This window comes from Spea bombifrons, chromosome 10 (genome assembly GCF_027358695.1).
Source record: "Spea bombifrons isolate aSpeBom1 chromosome 10, aSpeBom1.2.pri, whole genome shotgun sequence".
NCBI lineage: Eukaryota > Metazoa > Chordata > Amphibia > Anura > Pelobatidae > Spea > Spea bombifrons.
Genome location: NC_071096.1, coordinates 29142772 through 29164583, shown reverse-complemented (window position 1 = coordinate 29164583; position 21812 = coordinate 29142772). Strand labels below are relative to the sequence as shown.

The window sequence follows — 21812 nt, the reverse complement described above, 5'->3', positions numbered from 1 at the left end:
AATGCAATGGAGTGTTCCTGTCCTGGGGTCTAAAACACTGGTGAATATATACACCAATAAATTACCCATTTTTGGGAAATATAGTAAAAAATAAATAGCATGTGTCTTCTTTTATTTTTTTTTGCTATTCATAACCTCAGGCGAGGAATTATTTTTTCCTCTAAAATCTCTTGAGCTGTAATCAGCTGTCAGCCACATTGTGACTGTCACATGTCAGCCCGCCTTCTTTTTCGCAATTCCAGTCAGAACTACAGACGCATGCTCAGTGTTCACATCCGTTCTGTGCGTTCAAAGCCTCGCTCCGGTCTCTTACGTCGGTCCCATTCGGGCTGCTGATTGGCGCAGCCCCGACGCATTGCAACTACCGGCTTCAAGCGAAGGGGGCAGGTCACGTGATAGGTGGTGGTTTGCTCACCTGATCTCATCTTTTTACCCCTCTTTATTCGGGGTTAAAGCTGACGTGACGTCACCCTTATTTTAGATAAACAACCCTCTCACGGTTACCGGGTTTACCGATCCTTGCTGCCACCATGACGTCCTTCTCTGAGTTGTACTTCAACGTGGACAGCGGCTACCTGGAAGGTCTGGTTCGTGGCTTTAAGGCCGGTATCTTGAGTCAGGGGGACTATCTAAACCTTGTCCAGTGCGAAACCTTGGAGGGTAAGTCAGCCCCTGGTAGCTGTCATTATCTGTCTAGGCCCTAAATCCATCTGGCTATGGCTTATACCATCGTTGAGGGGACGTGGGGCAATTGCCAAGGGGGTAACATCCATCGGGGCCTGGAAATATGCTATTGCTGAGGGGACGTGGGGCAGTTGTCACTATATGTCAAGGGGGTAAATCAATCAGACCCTAAGCATAAACCATTGTTGAGTTGGCCTGTGGCAGCTGTCATTCTTTGCCAGGGACCAAATCTATTTCCTCCTGGCTATATACCACTGTTGTAGTTGGCCTATGGTAGCTGCCATTTTCTGCCATGGCCTAATGGGCATGTTTAGTTGATCTGGGGCAGTTGCCATTCGCTGTCAAGGGATAGGGATGGATATATATATATATCTATATATTATTTGCCACAAGTTAAATATACGTGCCCCTAAGCAAATGCCCAATGTATCTACCCATGGGCATATACAATGGTTTGGGTTTAGTAGATTTGGGACAGTTGTCATTCAATGCCAGGGATCAAACCAACCTGCCCCTGGGCTTCTACCATTATTTGGTTGGTCTGGGGTAGTTATCTGTATTTTTCAGCTGTCAATCACATCTTACCTTGGGCTTCTGCTATTGGTTACTGCCTAGGCAGGAAGGTAAGAGGTGTTAATTAAAATAATTTTAATTTATTAAATATAAAATGTGCTGAACAGGCAGAAATAGTCACTCATGTACTGTTGTTGTATATGAAAATATATTATTTATCACACGGCGCGATTGAAGACTTGGATGCAAATCAGAATACTAATCTCTTGTATTTTGTCTATTTTAGTTATTTTTATGGTCTAAAGGGCACATTGAGAAGACAAAAAAAAAATCTGTTTAGTTTTTCAATACCACATACAGAAGAAATCATCATCTTTGGGTTGGTTGGCCGGGTCCAGGACACGTCTGGTGGCTTTTGTGCTGGCCAAGGTGTTTGTTTCCAGCAGGTCTTTGGAAACAATGGTCATTCATGGGGAGCGATAAGGTTACGGAGGGTCCTTGACGTGATAGAAGCAGAACTTTCTAGTTTACTTTCCATCCAAACTTCCTTGGAAAAATAGAAGCGTCTTCCACTTGGGGTTTTCTTTCGTGATGATCTTTGTGGCTTGCATGTTCCTCCTTGTGAATCACGACTTCAGGTTTTGCAACCAATGTATTTTTGTACTTATGCAATGAGCTTCTGAGAAGCCCCTCGATGAAATAAGTGCTTTCTTTGATAAACTGGTGTAAAAAATAAAATGTAATATATTTACATATATTGCAACTGATACTTTTAAAAGGAGTTTGTCAGATCTTTCGGAACCGCTTGTCTTCTAGGGTAAAATAAAAGCCAGTTCCAACTAAAACTGAAATATTTATTTTCTTCAAAGTAGTAGCAAAACTAAAATACAATATTACCAAAATAATCCCTTGCTTCTTTGAATACTAACTAAACACAGACCTCTCTAGGTTGGGGCTGTTTCTCAACGCTCCAACCAAACGCTCCAACCAAACGCTCCAACCAAACGCTCCAACCAAACCAGCGAGGCTTTCGTCCAGCAGCTTTCTTAGCTTGGATGAGAAGAAGAGTAAGTTGTCCCCCCCCCCCCCCCCCAGATGGGGTTTTTAAACCCTCCTAATTAGACCAGGTGAGCGGTAATTAGAGCCACCTGTAAATCCTGGTCTGGATTTTAAAAAGGCTGTTGGAGCAGCAACCCACCCTGATCTTCTGGATACTCCACCCCAGGGACCCTTTACACAAATTATATATATTATAATAATATTATTATTATATAAAATATATATTATATACATTGTGTAAAGTGTTGGGTGGAGTATCCAGAAGATCAGGGTGGGTTGCTGCTCCAACAGTCTTTTTAAAATCCAGACCAGGATTTACAGGTGGCTCTAATTACCGCTCACCTGGTCTGATTAGAGGAGGGTTTTAAAAAGCTAAGGTTGGAAGATAATTCATTCTCTTTCTTATCCCAACCGAGACAGCTGCTGGACAAAAGCCTTGCTGGTTTGTGGTTGTTTGGAGGGTTTAGTTGGGAGGTAGAGAAGCTCCTGTGACCTAGAGAGGTCTATGTTTAGTTGATGCTCGGAGGAGCTAGGAGTTGTTATTGTTTAGCTACTGATTTTGCAGAAAATACTTCAATTTTAGCTGTTTTTGGCATTGGCTTTAATTTTATCCTAGAAGACAAGTGGTTCTTAAAAATCTGACAAACTACTTGTGCTTGAAAGGATGTCCGGAGATATGTATAAAAATAGCTGTAAGCCCTGGGTAGATTGTTTGGGTGTAGGTGCTATACGTATGGGTCTTTGGGTAGAGTAATTGGAGAGTAGGGTGGCTCAATTCTCCATTTCCCCTTCCAGTGGAAGCTCCATGCTGGCTTTTAGAAGAGGCTCTGCGTGATCCGCTCCGGGATTCCTATGGGGCCTGCATCAGGTGCAGGTGCTGGCATTAAACCCCTGGAGCCCACAACCAGAGAGGCTGTTGTGGGGAGAGGAGGCTTCCAGGCTCTCCCTGGGCAAGGAGAGGCCAAGTGAGGCAATGCCTGCCTGGGCCTATGTGTGTTTGTGGAGGCTGTCCAGAGCCTGGCTTAGCTGGCTCTAGTTTGGAGGTCTAGTTATTGGCTGGTCAGCTTGGTCCAGAATAGTATCAATAGAGGCTTCAATTGGGTGTTGCTTTAGGAATGTTTAGTTTGAGCCCTTAAAAATAAATCCATGTTTGTTACAAGTTGGTGTTGCTTAGCCTTATTGCCCTAGTGGACTGTGCTGAAGATCCTAAAGTGTGCTCTTTATGGCCCTCGTGTTAGTTTCTCATGTGTGTAAGTATTAGTCTAATTGTTTGCAGCCTTATTTTTTTTTTCCATGTTAGCTTCTGCTCTGCAGCAGATTAATATTAAACCATAAAAATATAACTCACTTTTTTTTCGAATGGCTCTATCACCTGCGCAAATTAACTCTTCACTTTTTTTTCTTTTTCTTTTCAAAAAGGCTGTTTTATAATTATGTGAAGGCTGTGGGTTTCGTATGCTATGTGGGGGTTAAGGCTGCTGCCAGCGTGGGGTTAAATGTTCTTTGTATGCTGGGGTGTATGTAATTAGCATATGGCTGTTAAGTGGGGATTGAAGGCTTGTTTAAACGAGGCGCACCTGCGCTGATTTGGCACATGGATTCCCCATGGACTGCTAACCTCGCGCACACAGGCGATAAACTTCTCACCCAACTTCCAGCTTTCTCCCCCAGGCAAATCTATTAGCTTATTATCGCCATATGCATTTAACTGATCCCTTGTTTTATATCATTCAGGCCCAAACTAGCCTCTCTGGTAAACTGCAATATTCCAGTGGTTTCCATGGTAACTGCTCCAAAAGTGCTTTTTATCAATGAGTTTTTAATAAGACTACATTAACCAGGAGTGAGGAAGATGGTAGCTGTTTTTTTTTAGTCTGGCAAGTGTCGTTATGCTAATCATTGTATCCATGATGTGATATTGTTTTGTTTTCCGGTTATTGTTATATTCTCTAATATTGTATATCCTTGTTTTTGTTTGAGTTGCATTACACTCGGATGCCTTATCAGATAGCTCTACTCAAATCCTCTGAGCCCCTATTAATCATTGATCTGTGATTGCACCGTTTGCTGCTAATTTTTTCTTTTAGCAATTTGTGATTTAGTCATAGTTTTAGGACCGATAAGACCCATTTGGCCAATTTCATGTAAAGACTTGCATCTAAGTCCTTGGTCTGGTCTTGGATTGTGAAGCCGGTGCATGTTTAAATTCTCTCGCTTTATTAGCCTCTACCACATAAGTTGGGAGCCTGTTCCACTTATCTACCACCATATCTACATGCTGTTAGAGGATATTCACAATGATTTTTACAAAGGATCCCTTGTGATAGTATGTCTTATCCAATATGACCCTTCTACAATGTTTAAATTATCTATAGGTTCAATGTTTAAAACGAAACTATGCCAGTTGGTATTGAGACTTTTGTGGTGTTATACTGACTTCTAGTGGAGGAGAAGGAAACTACTGATGCAATTACTCTGTGCAGTAAAAATGAATGAAGAAACCTTAAGGGATAATGGGCTTATCAGGCCTCAAGAATATTAAAATGGTCAAAATCAAAATAATTAAACATGTATTTTAGGAAGGTTTTTGTATTTCAGCCATAACTCTTATGATATTGGACTTTCTAAAGATGCATATTCTCTGTCCATGGTTTACTTGCAGTATTTTTTAGTTTCTTGTATATGTAGTATTTCTTAGCATTAAGTCTTATTTTTGGCCACTGGAGGTCAGCAAAAGACCAGCTTGATACCTGGTGTGTTTTTATTCTCTTCTATGAATGTGATCATGTAGAATCTTTCCTGAGGATCACGAGACTTGTAGTCAAAAGGGCTGGTGGGAGACTTGGGCTTGCCTTGCATTATTTATGTGGAACTGTTTTTACTAGTATTCCTCGGATAGTAACAGATATATAAATGTATCAAACGACCTCATGATAAGTTAAATCTTACAGCTCCTTGATAACTTTTTTAACCCTTGATCACATTTATTATGCCGCATCAGTTTGTCATCAATGCACATTTCTAAACTGCTCTGATCCGTACAGATTTTCAGCGCATGCTTCACAGAACACATCTGGCTTCACAAGCTGTATTGTCGTTCATTCAGAACCAAACAGGATGTTCGTCGGACACTATGATTATTTGGCTTGGGCCCCTGTGTGAACAAGATGTGCTGTCTTACTATCCCTGTCTGCATCTATTCAGGAACCCCTAACGCATGGCCTTTCACTAAACCTCACCCAAGTTTGTACCCCCCCCCCCAATGAAGGTCACAAAGGGCATAGAACCTGTTTCTGTATCGCGGTTACATGGGGTAATCCTGTGTATTTTTAGGCTGTGCCGGTATATCTGGGTCATGGTGTTCTCGTTATTTTCAGTGTATTTGTACTGTTTATGTATAATTGTAACACCTGCGTATGAATCGTGTAGTGCAGCTGCACATGTGGTAAAATGTATTGCACCCAGTGCCACGTGTTTGCGCCTTTAGCTCTCGAGCAGCATTCTGTAACATGTGCAGGATAGAGATCCTTTTAATACGCCATGTTGATGAAGCAGACTGTCTTTTGATTGGTTTTTGTGACTGTAAAGAATTGAGTAATACAAAGGTGGCTGGTGAAATGTAGGATAGAAGATGCATTTTCTTCAATATATGTATGTGTATGCCTCTCTATATGCATATGTGTATGCGCCTCTCTAGATGCATGACTCAGAATGTAAGTAAAGTATAAATAGCTGGTTGTGTTTAGTGGCTGCTGGTTTATTCTCTGAATCCTGGCATGTAATCTTTGTCTGTAGCAGCTGGGGCTCAGGCAGCGCTCCTGCTGTCTTTTTATTGAGCTGACTTTTGCGCCCCGCTCCTGGGAGATCAAATTTATTTTCTTTTGGACAGATATTGGCATCAGCTGACGAGTTTCATAATCCTGAGTTTTTCTGTCTTTTTTTCCCTCCGTTTTTTCTTACTCCCGCGATGTTGAAACGCGTAGATGTATCTGTGGAGTATTTCTCAGTTTGGAATTAAGATTAGATAACTTCTCCAAAGGCCTACAAAGAAAGTGTTGCCTTAAATGTAGCTTTACAAAAAAGTAACCTAAAAACAAAAAAAGTACATAAACCTTCTGTTGAAAACCACAATAAATAACTTATGCAATCTGTGTTTACCAGATGGGTGGCTTTTATTATGACAAATAGTTTAATATAGTAAAATATTTGATTTTGTCTTTGGTACAAATTAAACTACATTGTTTCATTCTAAAGGGGGCCGGACTCTTAAGTTTAATGTAGTTTAAAGTGGCCCATTGTTGGGTTGTCTGTTTCAAACGCATGGGATTCTGCAGAATTTATTTGCCGCCCTGCCGGAGATGTGTTTGGCCTGATGCCTCTCGTTGCACATGATATACCCTCCAGTCTGCCCCGCTCCTGGCTTGGCGAATGCTGGGGCCAGGGTTCTATTCAGACCCCGGTGCATGTTTGTGGAGGGTGCTGCCAGTGATTGAGTGCTTAAAGCAGCCAATCGGAGACAAGAATAGTTGACTGTGGAGCAAGATGGCTGCTGCAGGGCTGCCTCTCCTGTCCCGGGTAAGTGTTTGTCTGAGTGAAGAATTCGTATGCCTCTATAATATACATGTCTCAGCCACCCGTACGGACTTGTTTAGTGATCCACCGAGGCTGTTTCGTCCCACGTCATGTCTAAGCTCCAGTCATGGTCGTAACCTGATGGAATGGTTTGGGGTGATATGCAGACTTATTACGCAGATCTGTATGTGAGATACAAATATTATGTACATATTTCTCACCTTCTATTGCATGGAGGAGGCATTTCTAAGAAGTCTTATTTTTAGGAATTTGTTCTTAAATGTAGCATTTTAATATGACCTATAACTTGAACATGCTGATCTTTAACAAGCAATTTAAAGCAACATGTCTTATGTGTTAATCGGATTCTATTTTTACTTGTGGGATGGCTTGGGGTGAAATTATTTCCTTTTTCTCGAATCCCCTATGCGATTCTCCATGCTCTTCTTCCTTGTGATGAAGACACATTTGGCTTCACTAAAGCGCAGGGCAATTTATTGGTGATTAACTAAGCAAGTCCTGTCATTGGTAAACAATTGTAAACCTCGTCTAATGTCGAGTGTAACAAAGCCACGTTTTTATTGTAATAAACCTTTTTGGGACGGCGCTAGATGCGTGGGTTTTTGTTACTTTAGTATTGAGGCGTTTGGGATCATGGCGATATCTGTTGCAATTCCCTGTAGCCTACTTGAGTAACACTAAAGACGCGATGGTGTAAAAAAACAAACCGGTTGCTTGGGGTGTAGTGTTCATAAAAACAGTTAGTATTAATCCCTCTGTTTTATCATTTCTAAGAATCCTGTGATGGGTGCCTCCGGACGCTTCTCTCCTGACATCTGGTGCACTGAAAACACAAGTGTTTAATACCTCCGTCTGCGTCACTTTCCCCGAGGGGCCAAAGAAGCAGATCAAATTTGAGAACATTTTGTTCGAGGAGCTTCTTTGTAACGGTTCTCTAAATGTCCAGCGTGCGGCAGGACGCTTCGAGGAGTCACACGCCAACTGTTTGATGGTTTGATCTGATCTTGGATCGATTATGGACTATAAAAGTCTGACTATCATTCCAGGGAACTCATGAGTTTTGCCCCAACCTGTGTGAAGGGGCTTATTCTTAGGGTCACACAGCCTGGAGCTGATTGCTTCCTATTCTATGCTGCGGTGATCGTGTCAGGCTCCTAGCTGGCGGCTTTGCTACTGGTATGTTATGGTTGATGTCCATGTGAATGCAGGCAACTCAATTAAGTTCTTTAATTATGAGAAGCCAAGGTTTCCATAAGGGTCACTGTTAGCTTGTCAAATGGCTCTATTAAGCGCAGATGGGCTTTCAAAGTGTTAATATTTCAAGGGTCTCGGGGGTCAGCTCGTTTAGAAGGTTCCCAGGTATGGATTATAATGCTTAAGATGCTAAATTGATCAGTTTTGCCACTTCCGTGTAACATGGATGTATTCATCTGACGTAGAAATTCTCATGTGATCTGTCTTCATAGTCAATCAACTACATATATAACTTAAAAATGGAACCTTCACAAATAACAATCGATGGCTTTTCAATACTAACCAAAGTTTTACCTTAAATGTTCTCCTTTCCCTTTAAATGCTTATGTTGAGTATTATCATACGCCTTATTGGCACGTTGTACATTTAAACATATGTAGCTAAAAACCTCAAACTATACAAATCTTCCCTGATGGCGTCTGTCTTCGCTGCCTACCTCAGTGTTTGTTTTCTGTTGTCCATAAAGTCCGTCTAGCTTAGACTCGCTTTACCTTTTAGCGCTCTGATCTCTATAAACATCGCCAAAGCTTTCAATTAGCAATTTTCGTGACTTTTCCAAATTAGATCTGGATCATTAACTTGTAAAAGTCAACAAAGCAATTAAATGTTGATGCAACTAAATGAAATAAGCCGTTGAGTAATGGTGTTTGTGTGCTTTTAGGAAAAACCTACGTTGTCTATTAAAAATACTGTAACCTGTTGTGTAAATAATATTACAAGATAATGAATAGTTATGTTTCGGGAGTCCGTTTTTTCTAACTTGTACTGCATGGCTGTCCTAATGTACCTTTTAAGAGGTTCCTTTAGCGGTATATTCCGTCTATCGCACGCACCTTAAAGTATATGATAGCGTCAGAATACTCTCTATCCGGAAGCAGAAGTTGATGGCTGATAAAGAACCATTCTACCTATTTTCCTGCTGTAAAGTCCTGAATTGGTTCTTGGTTTCGTCTTAGGTTCAGGAACGCCTGTTGTGTTGCAGGAGACGCATTCTATCGAAGGTGTTATGAGCAGCTACCTGCCAGCTCTAGCGTTGGTTCTAGATTTTTAGGGTCTAACGAGGAGCAGCAGATTGTCGGCTAGAAGAAGGATTTAAGGCAGGGAAAAGCTAAAGAGCCTCCTTCCCTTTCATTGTTGTCCCAGGGATTACTCTTGTTGACCCTGCACCTTGAGGTCTTCACATATTTTCAGGCTTTGCTAGCCGGATCAAGGCCTTTCCTTGCTCGGCTTCTTCATTGCCCTGGCAGGCTTTTCCATCTGTAATACTTCTAATATATGAATTGCAAGCACTTACTGGCCTAAAGATACCAGCTGCTGAAGTCTCGTAACTGCCTTCTTATGAGTCTCTTGAATAGTCGTGCAGGATTGTTCACCTGATATGCGGAGCGCCCTTACTCAATCTATACCCAACAGAAGAGGCATGTGGAGTCCACTTCCAGAAAATCCAGCATAGCTCTAAAACTGCTTTTAAAGTAGTAAAATAGACTAAGTCCTCCCCTTGCTTGTTTATAGGCTTGATTAGGTGCTATATTGCTCGAAACACGTAAGGCAAGCCCTTCATCGCTAATTGTCACCTCCAATCTCTTCAGGAGTGTTGATATTTTGGACATGGCTGAGCGCCGGTGGGACATTGGGTCACTTCTCTGTACAGTGAGCGAGTTGACGTCATATGTGCTATATCAAGTCGTCTAAAAGTTTTATTTAAGTACTTTCTTGGCCAAACTCTAATACACATACCGTTTGGTTTAAAGACGCGTTTTGGGACATAGTTCCTAGGACAATGACTATTGTGTTGCTTGGGCTTGACCGGTGTAAAGGTCTGCCAATAAAAATCTTGCTGTGCGCGGCTTTGAAAATGTTTTAGTAATGTGTCCTTAGATACTGTAGTTCTGATTATTGTTAAATATTTGTTTTATGATGGTGCAGAGTAACCTGCCAGAGAATACTGGCTTTTTAATATATCCCATTAAATGCATTCTCCCACAGGAACCATCGAGCAGCCCCGGGGCAAATAGCAGTTCTAAAAATATAAACTAGGACAAGCTTGTATTTTAGCAGGTTTTTGGTGTTTAGGAAGTTCCTGACCCGAATGAGCTGCCCAGGTTCTGCATTAATTACATGAAACTAAAGCTTGAGAAAGCTGGCTGCTAAATTTCAGTAGTGTGGGCTTGAGTCGGTTTCCTTGGTTATAAGCTATAAGGAAAAGTTGGAAACCACCTTTTGAGATCTTAGATAAAGGGGCAATTTAATGTCCCTGACACCCCTGCTATAGAAGAATGTATATTCATATGGGGTAAATGTCAGATAAATCTTTAGTTTCCCTCCACAAACTGCAACCTATTGCTGCTTAAACTGAAAGCGGCCCTGTTTAGAATGTGACGTTCATGTATTTGAAAGAATAACCCCATTCTAGGATATGATGAAGGCTGGAGAAGTGTGGATTTCTGTAAATAGTTGGGAACCATGGATGATAAACACAATATTGGATTAGTTCTTCCAACTTATTTAGAGTAATCCTATTAATACTTTAATGTAATTTCTGGAATAGAAGTCTTATTTGTCAATATAAATTACTTTTGCAGTATACAATCAGTAGGTTATTCCAAGAAGCAGTTTTTGCTAATCAGTGCAGTTTACCGTTGTTGGCACCTGTTAAAGGGCGGAGTAGACGGATAGCTAGAGGAGAGATACTTGGAGGGCAGGATAAAGCTCAGATCGTCTAGCGTTCTTTGGTTTAACAAGGCTCGTGGGGCTAGACAGAGAAAGTAAATATCCTAATTCAGAAAATATGAAGCTGAAATGGCTGTTCACATTTACTGCTCAATGGTTTATGAAAGCTGAACATGGCAATTCTTGTGTAATGTAAAGTTACACTCAAGTCTTTTGAGGTCCCTTCTTGAGATGACTCCATCTTGGATTGGAAGCTTGAGTTAATCCATCTTTCGAAAGCAAAATTTAAAAATCTGGAATGGTGGTGGTTTTGCTTTTTAAGTTAATATTTATACTGTATCTGTGAGCTAGTACTCATGTTGGTGGACTTTCTTTGGGCTCTAGGCTCTGAACACGTATCTTGTTCCCATAAGCAGAGGGAGACTCTACAGACCAGGCTTTGACTTTCTTTGTTTTCTCCAGATTTGAAGCTTCATCTCCAGAGCACAGACTATGGAGCGTTTCTGGCCAACGAAGCCTCACCCTTGGCTGTGTCGGTGATTGACGACAAGCTAAAGGAGAAGATGGTGGTAGAGTTCAGACATATGAGGAACCAGTCTTACGAGCCACTCGCCAGCTTCATGGACTTTATCACGTAAGAAGATTTTAATTACCTCCCAACTAACCAGCCTCACCATTTTACCCAATCGCGTTTTAGTTTTTGTTCTTTTATCTCCTATGAACTTTACAATACGTGTTGCATAACTTCAGCATTTGCATAGTAAAGCTAGGCTCAATATTTATTACTCTTCCTACAATCAAAGTCTAATGCTTCATGTAACTTAACCAAACTTTTTCTGTTCTCTTGAACTAAAGTGTATTTTTTGCATCAGATCTCAACAAACCATGTCCCAGTTATCCGTGGGATTAAATCCTGGATATGCTGGAATATGGTCTATGCAGAGCCGGTCCTCCTACGTGCAGGAGCTCGGCCTGGTTTACTTGACACAACTTCAGGTGACCTCAAAGTAGGAGTATGGCAGCTTCTTGCTCCTTAAATCCTGTTGCCTTAAACCTTAGTCAAGAGGCCCTTTCTGTGCTGGTGTCTAGAATACATGCATATAGTCTAGTTTCAGTCCCATGAACATGTCTAAATTATATCGTAATACAGTGCATATTGTCTTTATGTAACCTTTGTTCCATGTGCTCGTTTAGGGAAAGTTATGTCCCAAGCAGCGTTGATATTTTAATGTCTTGTGGACACTGCTGTCCAAGCCTTCTTCTGTTATGTAAGAGCAGATGTACGTTTGGATGCTTGAACTCCAAAGTGGGGTCAGAGCCAAGAGCTCTCGTTGCACATCTAGTAAGTAAACTGAATTTCCCACAGCTTGGCAGGGCCCGTCCAGCTGGCAGAACTACAAGTTATTCACTGACAAAAGTTTTATAGCTGCGGTTCATAATTAGCCGCAGTTACACGGCCCCTCACCCCACCGCCTGGCTGTGGATAGGTTCCCAGGGAGCGTACAAAGTGCCAAGCGCTGGGGTTTTTTCTGCATGCGTCTCCAGCACTGATAGAGCTGCGTGTTTAGAGACATTTAGTGTTCGCAAACCTCATGAACACTTCAGGGAGCAAAGTTACACGTGTGGACAATGACACCGGGTAATCCGAACCACGCTTTGAGGAACACGTTGTACGGGCTGGAGATGGGGCTCTGAAATGAGGAGGCTGCAGGCAGAGTACAGTAAAGGTCACTTGGGACCACAGTGCTCCGACGATTACATTACAGTTCATTTTGGTCATCAGCGGTTGGCTTAATAGTCGGCACAGTTGCCTCTATGGCTTAAATTTAACAAACTGTTTCAAAAACGTTAATGAGTTCTACCACTTACTCCTAGTGGCCGGCATTGAGTTGCAGCTTAGATCTGGCAAAGGTAGAACAAGTAACGACGTGGTCACAAGGTGCAATATGGAACATTAAGATAACGTTGCGTTATTCTATGTGAAAATTCCCACCCATTACATTGTCTCTCCCTTTTCTTAAATTACTGTCCCACTTTGATGGCTGCCGATCACTTCTGGCGCCCTTTGTAAGGATGGGATAAGAACGGAGGGAACATCTGGTAAAGAAATCAGTTGCAATGCTACCACTTTTCACAATAACTCTCTGCTTGCCTGCATTAAACTAATTCATAGCAAACATCTCCAGAAAAATTACAGCCATTGCCAAGCAAATGTCATAAGCCACGGTTTTCTTAAGGCTGTGTAACATCGCAGTTCCATTTAGAAACTCTTAATGGTGTCGAATTTTCTTTTCAAAATATTAGGATAGTAAATAAAATTAAAATTGAATACAAAATCTCTTGTATCCAATTAAATTTGCCGTTGCAGTGCAAAGCCAACCTGCAGGAATCGTGGTATAAAGGAGTAATGATCTGCAGATGTTGCACTTATCCTGTTCAAGCCCCTTGTGTTTAAATACTTTATTTTTCTTTAACCGTTTTGACCTTTGTATACGTCCCATTACATTTTTTTATATGCTCCATTAAATGTCCTGATAATTAACAATTTCTGTTTGTAAACCCATCCGTTTAATTTGTTCCGGAACGCGGAGAGACTTCCAGCTACACCATTAAGAGTCTGGCAGGCTCGGCAAACTGTCTGCTAATTAACCCCGCGTTACTATCGCATGATTTATTTCAGGGAGGGAATTCCAGCCCTGTTACACTTGCCTATTATCATTTTATGCGTAATACATTAAGACAATGGTGATTTTCTAGAATGGTTATAGGACCTGCAAAGTCTTAGCCCCTTGTTCATGTGAGTTAGAGGGGCACTCCAGTGTCATTGAGCCCCCTGAACAACTAAAAGTAACTTGTAAGTGCTTTCATATGCATTCATTCAACCTGCAAAACATATAAAAAACAACTTAAGGAGAAGCTGCAGCCTTCCCCACACACTGATCACTGATTGGCTCCTTGGCGCATAGGAATCTCTTAAGACCCCCCCTCTGGAGCAGCCAGAGTATAGTGAAGAGAAGCAAAACTTTCTCCATTTAGTATTTCCGTTCTGATTGCTGGTGCCATTATGGTGCCTCTGGATTTAGTCCTGGAGAAAGCTGCGGGTTTAATGCATCCAGGGTTTGACCTCGTGGGACTCTCTGAACCCACATCTTTAGGGCAGGACATTTCTAAAGTATTAGCCCCCTATCGGAGACAGACTCTAGAGCAAGCGGCGGTTTGGTTCAGTGGTCCTGACTGCCTTGTCAAAATCTGCTATGCTCCAGAGATCTAACAAAAAAGATCCCCAAAGGGTTTTAAGTTTTCTTTGCACTGAATGCCCCCGGCAACCTGTTCAATAAAACACAATTTTACTGCATTGCATGTAATATAGTTTAAGGGGTGGGGGGCATCTGACTCTGTGCCAATGACCTGCTATTCTCTGCCATAAAGCGACATCTGAGCATGGTGTGACTGCTGTTTATTACATGATGAACTGAAATGCTGCGGTCATGGTCACAAGAAACTAAATGAAAAATGAGAAACTGTTGAATAGACCATTCTGTATTTCTGGAATTTTATTTGCTTCTCAATAACCTATTCAGGCCCATCTAACACTATGGTTTAATAAGACCCCCCTAATTGTTGGTTCTAGTTCTTTGGCCTTTTTCACAATGCCATTGTCATAGATGTGCTGAACCCAGATGCATCGCCTAACCAAACCAAAGTTAAGTCTCATGCTGGGTGCGCATGTATGTTACGTGTGCAAATACCTGGCGCTTGGGACCGACAGATCTCTGGGTGCAATTCTCAATTAAGCGACGGTCAGTGTTCTCTATGAAAACCCCGTGTGGAAGGTCAGTAACAATATAGGAAACTTATTCTGTTTTACTGGAAAAGAAATAACCATGACTGTGCAGGTTGAGTTTGTCACTACGGTTGTGCCTGTCTAAAATACTGTCTTGTGGCAGAACTAATGGAGAACTCGGTGACTTTTTATACATTCTGGTCATGCTGCTCTCAATGTGTCAAAAACTAGTATTTAAGGAGAAATTCCAAAAGACTCGGTGAGCAGAAGGTGCCGCCCAAGTTCGAGACGTCCTAGCATTTTGTTTTTAAACAGCCGTATATCTATGCCGTATTTCAGTTCTATTTCCGTTGCTTGGCTGTTGTGGACGTTCGTGTCAATGTTTTGTTAAATGTAGCATTACAAAGGATACTGTTTGTGAAACAATGCAGGTCTTCTCTGTATGTTACGAGATCTGTTACATCATGACTTCCCTGTTATTCCGGTTACCAACAAGTTTCATGATTCTGGAGCACTGACTTCAGAGGGACATCTGCTGCACCTTAATGGACTGCATGTTCTCAATGACATTATCTGTACCTGGTAATTAAATGAGCTTCTCTGTCTCGTGGGTTAGAGTCCTAAAGCCTGACTGAGTCCATAAGACTGTTTAGTGAGATATATTCTACAGCACTGTTTAAACAAATCATAATAGATGGATCACAATGTCTTCTTCCAGGGCAGCTTTGATATTCACAATGTTTCCCCAATGGGGTGTGGAGACGTTTCTGTGGTCATCGCCACTTAATCTTTGTCTTTTCTCTTCCCATCAGCTACAGCTACATGATTGACAACGTGATATTGCTGATCACTGGTACCCTCCATCAGCGTTCCATCTCCGAGTTGGTACCCAAGTGCCATCCCCTGGGAAGCTTCGAGCAGATGGAAGCGGTGAACATCGCCCAGACACCTGCTGAACTTTACAATGCCATTCTTGTTGATACTCCCTTAGGTAATAACCCTTCATTCAGCTCCATATCTATGATGACTGTAGTGTGAATGCATTAAGTGTAAAGGTTTAGAGTAACACCAAGTTCAACTAGGTCAAGGAATATTGGGTATGAAACCAGATGTCAATAACCTCTTAACGTCCAGTGAGATGCCAGTAAGAAACCTAATAACATTGCTGCATGGAATACAGCCAGATGCATTATTCCGCACCAAAAATGTAGACTTTACAATCATAATTCACTTTTTAATCAGTTTTTTAATTGCAGAATATCATGTCCTTGTATAAAAACCTAGTCTCTCCTTCCCGATAAGCTGTTTATTACTTGTGAATTTGTTTTTTAGCTGCTTTTTTCCAGGACTGCATATCTGAGCAGGACCTTGATGAGATGAACATTGAAATAATCCGAAACACGCTTTACAAGGTAAACGGCTTATTTCTATCTCCAAGTAGATCTATCTGGAATTCAGCTAATAAAATTCTCACGCAGCAGATAGAAATAACATCAAGAATTGCTCAGACACCTCTAAGCGTTTAGTGAGCGTATCTCAATGCCCAGCCTGCACGGCTTCCTTATGGTAACTGAATAGATATATTTAACTCCTAATTAAATGGTGTAATGTAGGGTAGGAGTAGCATGTTCTCTTGTGCTACCGTCAATGTGTTGGTATTGGAAGGGTTACTGGTGCGTTGTGCAGGGGGTTCACTGGTGTACAGTGTTAAATAGTGTCTTGTATATCATATGGTAAGTTTTCCTTATGCACTGAAATGTACCTGTAAATGCTTAGTAGACATTCCACCGCTTGTAATGCAGATTATACAGCTGTGTACCAGAGTTCAGACAGGTGATTGAATCAGAAAATCAGCTCCCAGCTGTTAACACTAAAGTTTAGATGGGTCGTTGAATCATACCACTAGCCTTCCATCTGCAAATCTCAATGGTGATCACTGTTAGATTCCGACACTTGTTCAATTCAGATTCCCTGGCAGCAGCTTGTTAGTCGGACGCGGCTTTGTCTCGCATCCAGTTTACAAAATCCGCTATCTGTTCATTAAAGGATCTGCGCATGCTCCTTGGGTACACATGCACTGTTATATGCTGTTTATGTGCAAGCCACAGGCAATATACTGAATATATCCTTTATTACAATTTTTTTTAGGCTTATTTGGAATCATTCTACAAGTTCTGCAAATCTTTAGGGGGGACAACAGCAGATGCCATGTGTCCGATCCTTGAGGTGCAGTCCCATTCTTTATGAATAACTGTTTATAATGAACCACATAGAAGCTTGTATTCTTGAATAGTAATGCTCTCCCTTAGATCACTGTGATTATTCTCGTCTAATACACAAAATCTATCGATTTGTCTTTTACTATGCTTAAAATTCATGTCTGTGCACTAAGAGGATGGTCTCGGTTATGCCCTAAATTTTTTAAAATTCATATTTACAGAATCTTGCCAAATTAGCATACAAAGCCCAATGTTAAACTTTTTTTTTTATAAAAAGCCATAGTTTTGTGTAACTTTTTGTTCCTAAGACTCCCCCTGCTAAGAGGCTTTTGGCATAGGTCAGACTGTTGTGTAAGGCTTTATAAATAGTTCATAGCTTTTGTCTTTCTGTTCCATTTTTGCCCGGGCTACAGTTTGAAGCTGACCGAAGAGCATTTATTATCACAATTAATTCATTTGGCACGGAGCTTTCGAAAGAAGATCGAGCCAAGTTGTTTCCCCATTGTGGGAAGCTATACCCTGAAGGACTAGCCCAGCTAGCGCGAGCTGATGACTACGAGCAGGTCAAAACAGTAGCTGACTACTATCCAGTAAGTAAATCTAATGTGCTGCTGCTCACCTTCAGCTCTTTGTAAGCTCTTGAACGGTTTCCACAAAGCTGCAAGCAGAGCATTGTCCGGTTTTGGATAATGCTATACTTCCAAGTTTGGGGGAAGACTATTCCAGTGCACAAAGCGATGTCCATAAAGACATGGTTGGATGAGCTTGGTGTTGAGGAACTTGACCGGCCGCAGAGCCCTGACCTCAACCCCATCAAACACCTTTTGGATGAACCGGTATGGAGCTTGTGAGTCAGGCCTTCTCATCCAACATCAGTGCCTGACCTCATAAATGCTCTACTGGATGAATGGGCAAAAATTCCTGCAGAAACTCCCCAAAATCTTATGGAAAACCTTCCCAGAAGAGTGAAAACTGTTAAAGCTGGAAAGGGGGACCAACTGCATATTAATGTGTTTAAAATGGGGTGTCATAAAAGTCTCTAGTGTAATGGTCGGGTGTCCCAATACACTTGTCCATATAGTTTGTGTGCAGAGGTTAATGGGACTGTGGTTGGCCATCCCTGTAGCGTCTGACACTTGAAGGTCTACTGATGCTCAGTACTTTACATCAGCCTCTTGGATTTCATGATCGTAACAAATGGGGCCAAGCTAGTTGCAGCAGTTCTTGCATAGGGAATATGTCAAGTCAGCAGAGCTCTCATTAAGGGTTTTATGATTTCAGATAATAAGGTTTTATTAAGGAAGGGCTTGCATTCTTCAGTCTCAGATTTTTTTTCTCCCCCTTTAGGAATACAAGCTGCTGTTTGAAGGTGCTGGGAATAACCCAGGAGACAAAACACTCGAAGACCGATTCTTTGAACACGAGGTAACAATATGTGCATGAACGGCATGGCCCTTATAACACTCCCTTTGGCGCACACAGCTGTGCAGGTCCAGAATTATGTCTACCTAGCAGCGCAGACCCATTATGGTTTGGCAGAGACTCCTTCCTTTTCTCTGCTGGTTGCTCATTAAATGTAAGGGTGAAATGATGAGATCCAGATGGCTACCTATAGCTTTCTAGTTGGTTCTGTTCCAAGTTTGGTTTTGGCACTTTAAACTTGGTCCTATATATCTCTTTACCAGATCTAACAAGGTATAGAAAGCTTAATCTGCGGCTCTTTTCTTGAGCTATCAAATAACACGTTAATAACACCTGGAAGATATATTCAGCAAGACTCGATCCTCAAGTGAAAGCTTTCACCTAGAAGAGTTAACTGCACTGATGTACAATATCATTTTTTTACTGCCCCAGGGAATTAAAAAAAAAACCACATTTTTTGAGAGGAGTTTAATCCCCCTATTAACTGACACATCCTTAAGTATCTGTTATAGTACTCGAGGCAATATAGTAATCCTAAAATATTGGGGAAATGTCTTATCGAAGCAAATTGCCTTCTCAATCATCAAACATTGTTTTAAACCCTTACTAAGTGTTCCTCGTTGGTATTCCTGTATCGGGTTGCATTGTGGATTTGCCAAATGTACTTTTATGTTGAGCACAACTGATTGTGTGCAAAGGAACCTACATGGCATCCAGCGTTGTGTGCGAACACCACACTCTTCGTCTATTGAACTTCTATACAAAACTTCTTTAATCACGTTCTATTTATGTGATTTTAAGCTTAAAACTATTTTTGCATCGTCATGAGTCCCATTCATTATACGCTTATAAGCAACGTATTAATATCCTCTGTGCAGGTTCAAAGACGGAAACTGGAAATTCACTTTATAAATAGTTGGAAAGCGCTTGGCTATTTCAATGCTTGAGTGAAACTCCAGTAGCTTCGTCCAAAAAGAAATATGCCAAGAGGCATGTCGCTATGCCAAGTTTTTAGTAGCTCTGGAACTGGATTTCACCAGTACGTAGCGGCTGTGTCACTAATTAAAAAATAAAATAAAATCTCAGTTCATTCTACGTGCATGAAACTTTTACAGGGTTGTGTTTTCATCCAAGCGTCAGTGTAATCAAAATTCACTATTTTACGCGACACAGGGCCACTCACTTTATTAACCCCTTGATGTCAGTTGACATGCCAGGTACATCGTGGGGTCAAACAAGCAATGCCCTGACAATGATGGTCAGCAACCTGAAGAAAAGTGTAGCCCACTGCGTCATTGTTCTTAGAAGCGAAGACCGCATGTCAAATATGCCGGCACCCTGCTGCTGGAAAGAGCGTTTAGGAAGCGGTGTTGCTGAGAAGCCGTTAAATGCTTTTTCCAGTTGCAGCCTGCTGCCATATTTGAAAGATCTAAGAACCAGTTTTCCTGATCTAAAGGTTTAGACCTTAATCAGTTCCTGGTCTGGTCTTAGATTCCCGATAGCTTTATGCCTGTTCCTTACATGTTTGCGTTCCCTCAGTGTTCCTCTTCTTGTTTGGTCTCTATCAGACGTCTGTAGAGGTACCTGCCACATAGTTGAAGTATTTGTCCAAGTAACTCGAGCAGGAGAATCTTGAGGTGTAGAGAATAGTCCCTTCGACAAGTCTACTGGTTTAGTTGGGTCTATTTCTTACACACACCTGTTTTTGTGTTGAAGGAGGTATCACTGAAATGTTATCTGTACCAAGTAGATCCTTGATCTAATTTGCTAGTATTCTCAAGCCGGTGCCATTTATCTGTTTTGTCACCACGCCAGCTATTAAGAACACTCAGTTTTATTTTAACGCTATCGCTTGAACATGCGGGGATTTCGTTGACACTCGCCAGAGATGCTAAGCTCTGTTTAAAAATAATAATCCATTAGAGTTCTGTTTGTACATAGCACTTTATAAATCATGCAGCTGTAACCCTGATACCTTAAGCTCGATACCTAGTCCAATTTTACCTTGGCCTACTATACTGTAATATATCCAGAACCAGTGTGTTCCACTTCATAAATTGCACAATATGTGGGCTTCTTGGCATTGGGATATAACTGAAATACATATTTAACATGCAGGACCCAGTGTAATACAATATAGTCTATTAGTTACCAGTCTAGTCTGTAAAAAAAGAAACAAATGAAATAAGCTTGCATACTTTGTTCTTAACTGGTATAAGAGGAGCCCCTAACCTTGGTTAAAGTAAATCCATTCCCTAATACTCATGTAATTTTTCCAGGCTTTGAAAAATAGTAACTTATATATCTACACTTTTTTTTTCCCACATAAATTGATGGGCATCTGGTTTGGAATACGTATTTCAAAAATAAATCTAGTCTGTCGTCACCCCACATGCCCGTCTGCTTACAGTTTCGGGGAGACGTTTCCGGGCTGTGATGACGACTTCATGTATGTTAGAATGTACACCTTGTTTTCTGTTTTCAAGAGCAACAAAATAATCCAATGTTTTAAGCTTAGTGGGAGCAGCCGAGGCTCCTTATTTAACAATGTCGTGAAGGTAGGTAATAGGGGATCTTTATAGTAGATGGGTGTCTTAGAAACGACGGTACACTATCCCTGTACTTGGTGAGATACATCAATTTTTATTTTTTTTTCACCCCCATCTGCAGGTAAAGTTGAACAAATTGGCTTTCCTGAACCAGTTTCACTTTGGTGTCTTTTATGCCTTTGTGAAGCTGAAGGAGCAGGAGTGCAGGAACATTGTATGGATTGCAGAATGCATCGCCCAAAGGCACCGGGCCAAGATCGACAACTACATTCCTATCTTCTAAAGAACGGCCCTTCCAGCACACCTTCCTCTGGGACCGTGCAGAACCTCCCTCTGCCTTATCGTCTGATCCTGTTTCCGGGGTGGGTGGGACATCACCTTTCACAGATGCAACGAGATTTCATTTTCTTGGAAGGACTTGGAGGCAGGTTAAACCCTTTCAGATTTTCATTTGCTCTATGGATATAGGTGTATGTATTGATGTGAACTCGAGATACCTTCTGTATGGGGCGGGGGGATAGGTTTATTTTCCTGGTGTCTAGGTGTGACACTGCTCCGTTGCTGACTTCAGCTTCTTCTGGAGAAACATGAGCTTTACCAAAGCTGAGTAAAGTTATGTGGCTCTGTGAAAACTGTCTGGTGACTTTCAAGATGCATCAGATCTTAAGAATGGAAATCTGTCTTGTAAAACCTGAACTCAAGAGTTAGATGTGCTGGAGCATGTTCTTTGTGATCCTCTTAGAACTAAACTTGGTGTTGTATTATATTCTTGTCACTGTATCATAATAGACGTTTACACTAATAAAACTGTCACTCACAGGAGGGACTTCACACTGCAGTACATCACGCTAACACTATGTACAGAAGGTACTCATTTCAGGGAGGTTTTAAGCATTGGCTTTTTTGAGTTTTGCCACGGGCTCTACTTTATACTCTGGTAAACCACAAAGGTTTCTTCAGTACCTTGATAAAATGATTATCGTTTAGGAGATCTAATCTTTGTTAGTTGTATGCCCTGGCTGCTTAGAGCGCCCTTAAAGCCATTTATTTTTCAGTGATGCTAAG

General features: G+C 41.4%; 1 protein-coding gene across 1 annotated transcript; it reads left to right on the top strand.

The window, feature by feature from the left end:
* Positions 1-359: 359 nt before the first annotated feature.
* ATP6V0D1 (ATPase H+ transporting V0 subunit d1) lies at positions 360-21157 on the top strand. Its single transcript, XM_053449606.1, has 8 exons — positions 360-660; positions 11236-11407; positions 15370-15548; positions 15890-15969; positions 16706-16783; positions 17190-17366; positions 18124-18201; positions 20869-21157. The coding sequence occupies exons 1-8, from the start codon at positions 531-533 to the stop codon at positions 21028-21030; spliced, it is 1056 nt and encodes a 351-aa protein (XP_053305581.1). The 5' UTR covers positions 360-530; the 3' UTR covers positions 21031-21157.
* Positions 21158-21812: the final 655 nt, after the last annotated feature.

Coding starts and splice junctions, on each gene's coding strand:
- ATP6V0D1 (XM_053449606.1), top strand. CDS start 531: ATGACGTCCTTCTCTGAGTTGTACTTCAACGTGGACAGCGGCTACCTG. Junction 661..11,235: donor CCAGTGCGAAACCTTGGAGG/GTAAGTCAGCCC, acceptor TGTTTTCTCCAG/ATTTGAAGCTTCATCTCCAG. Junction 17,367..18,123: donor CAGTAGCTGACTACTATCCA/GTAAGTAAATCT, acceptor CTCCCCCTTTAG/GAATACAAGCTGCTGTTTGA.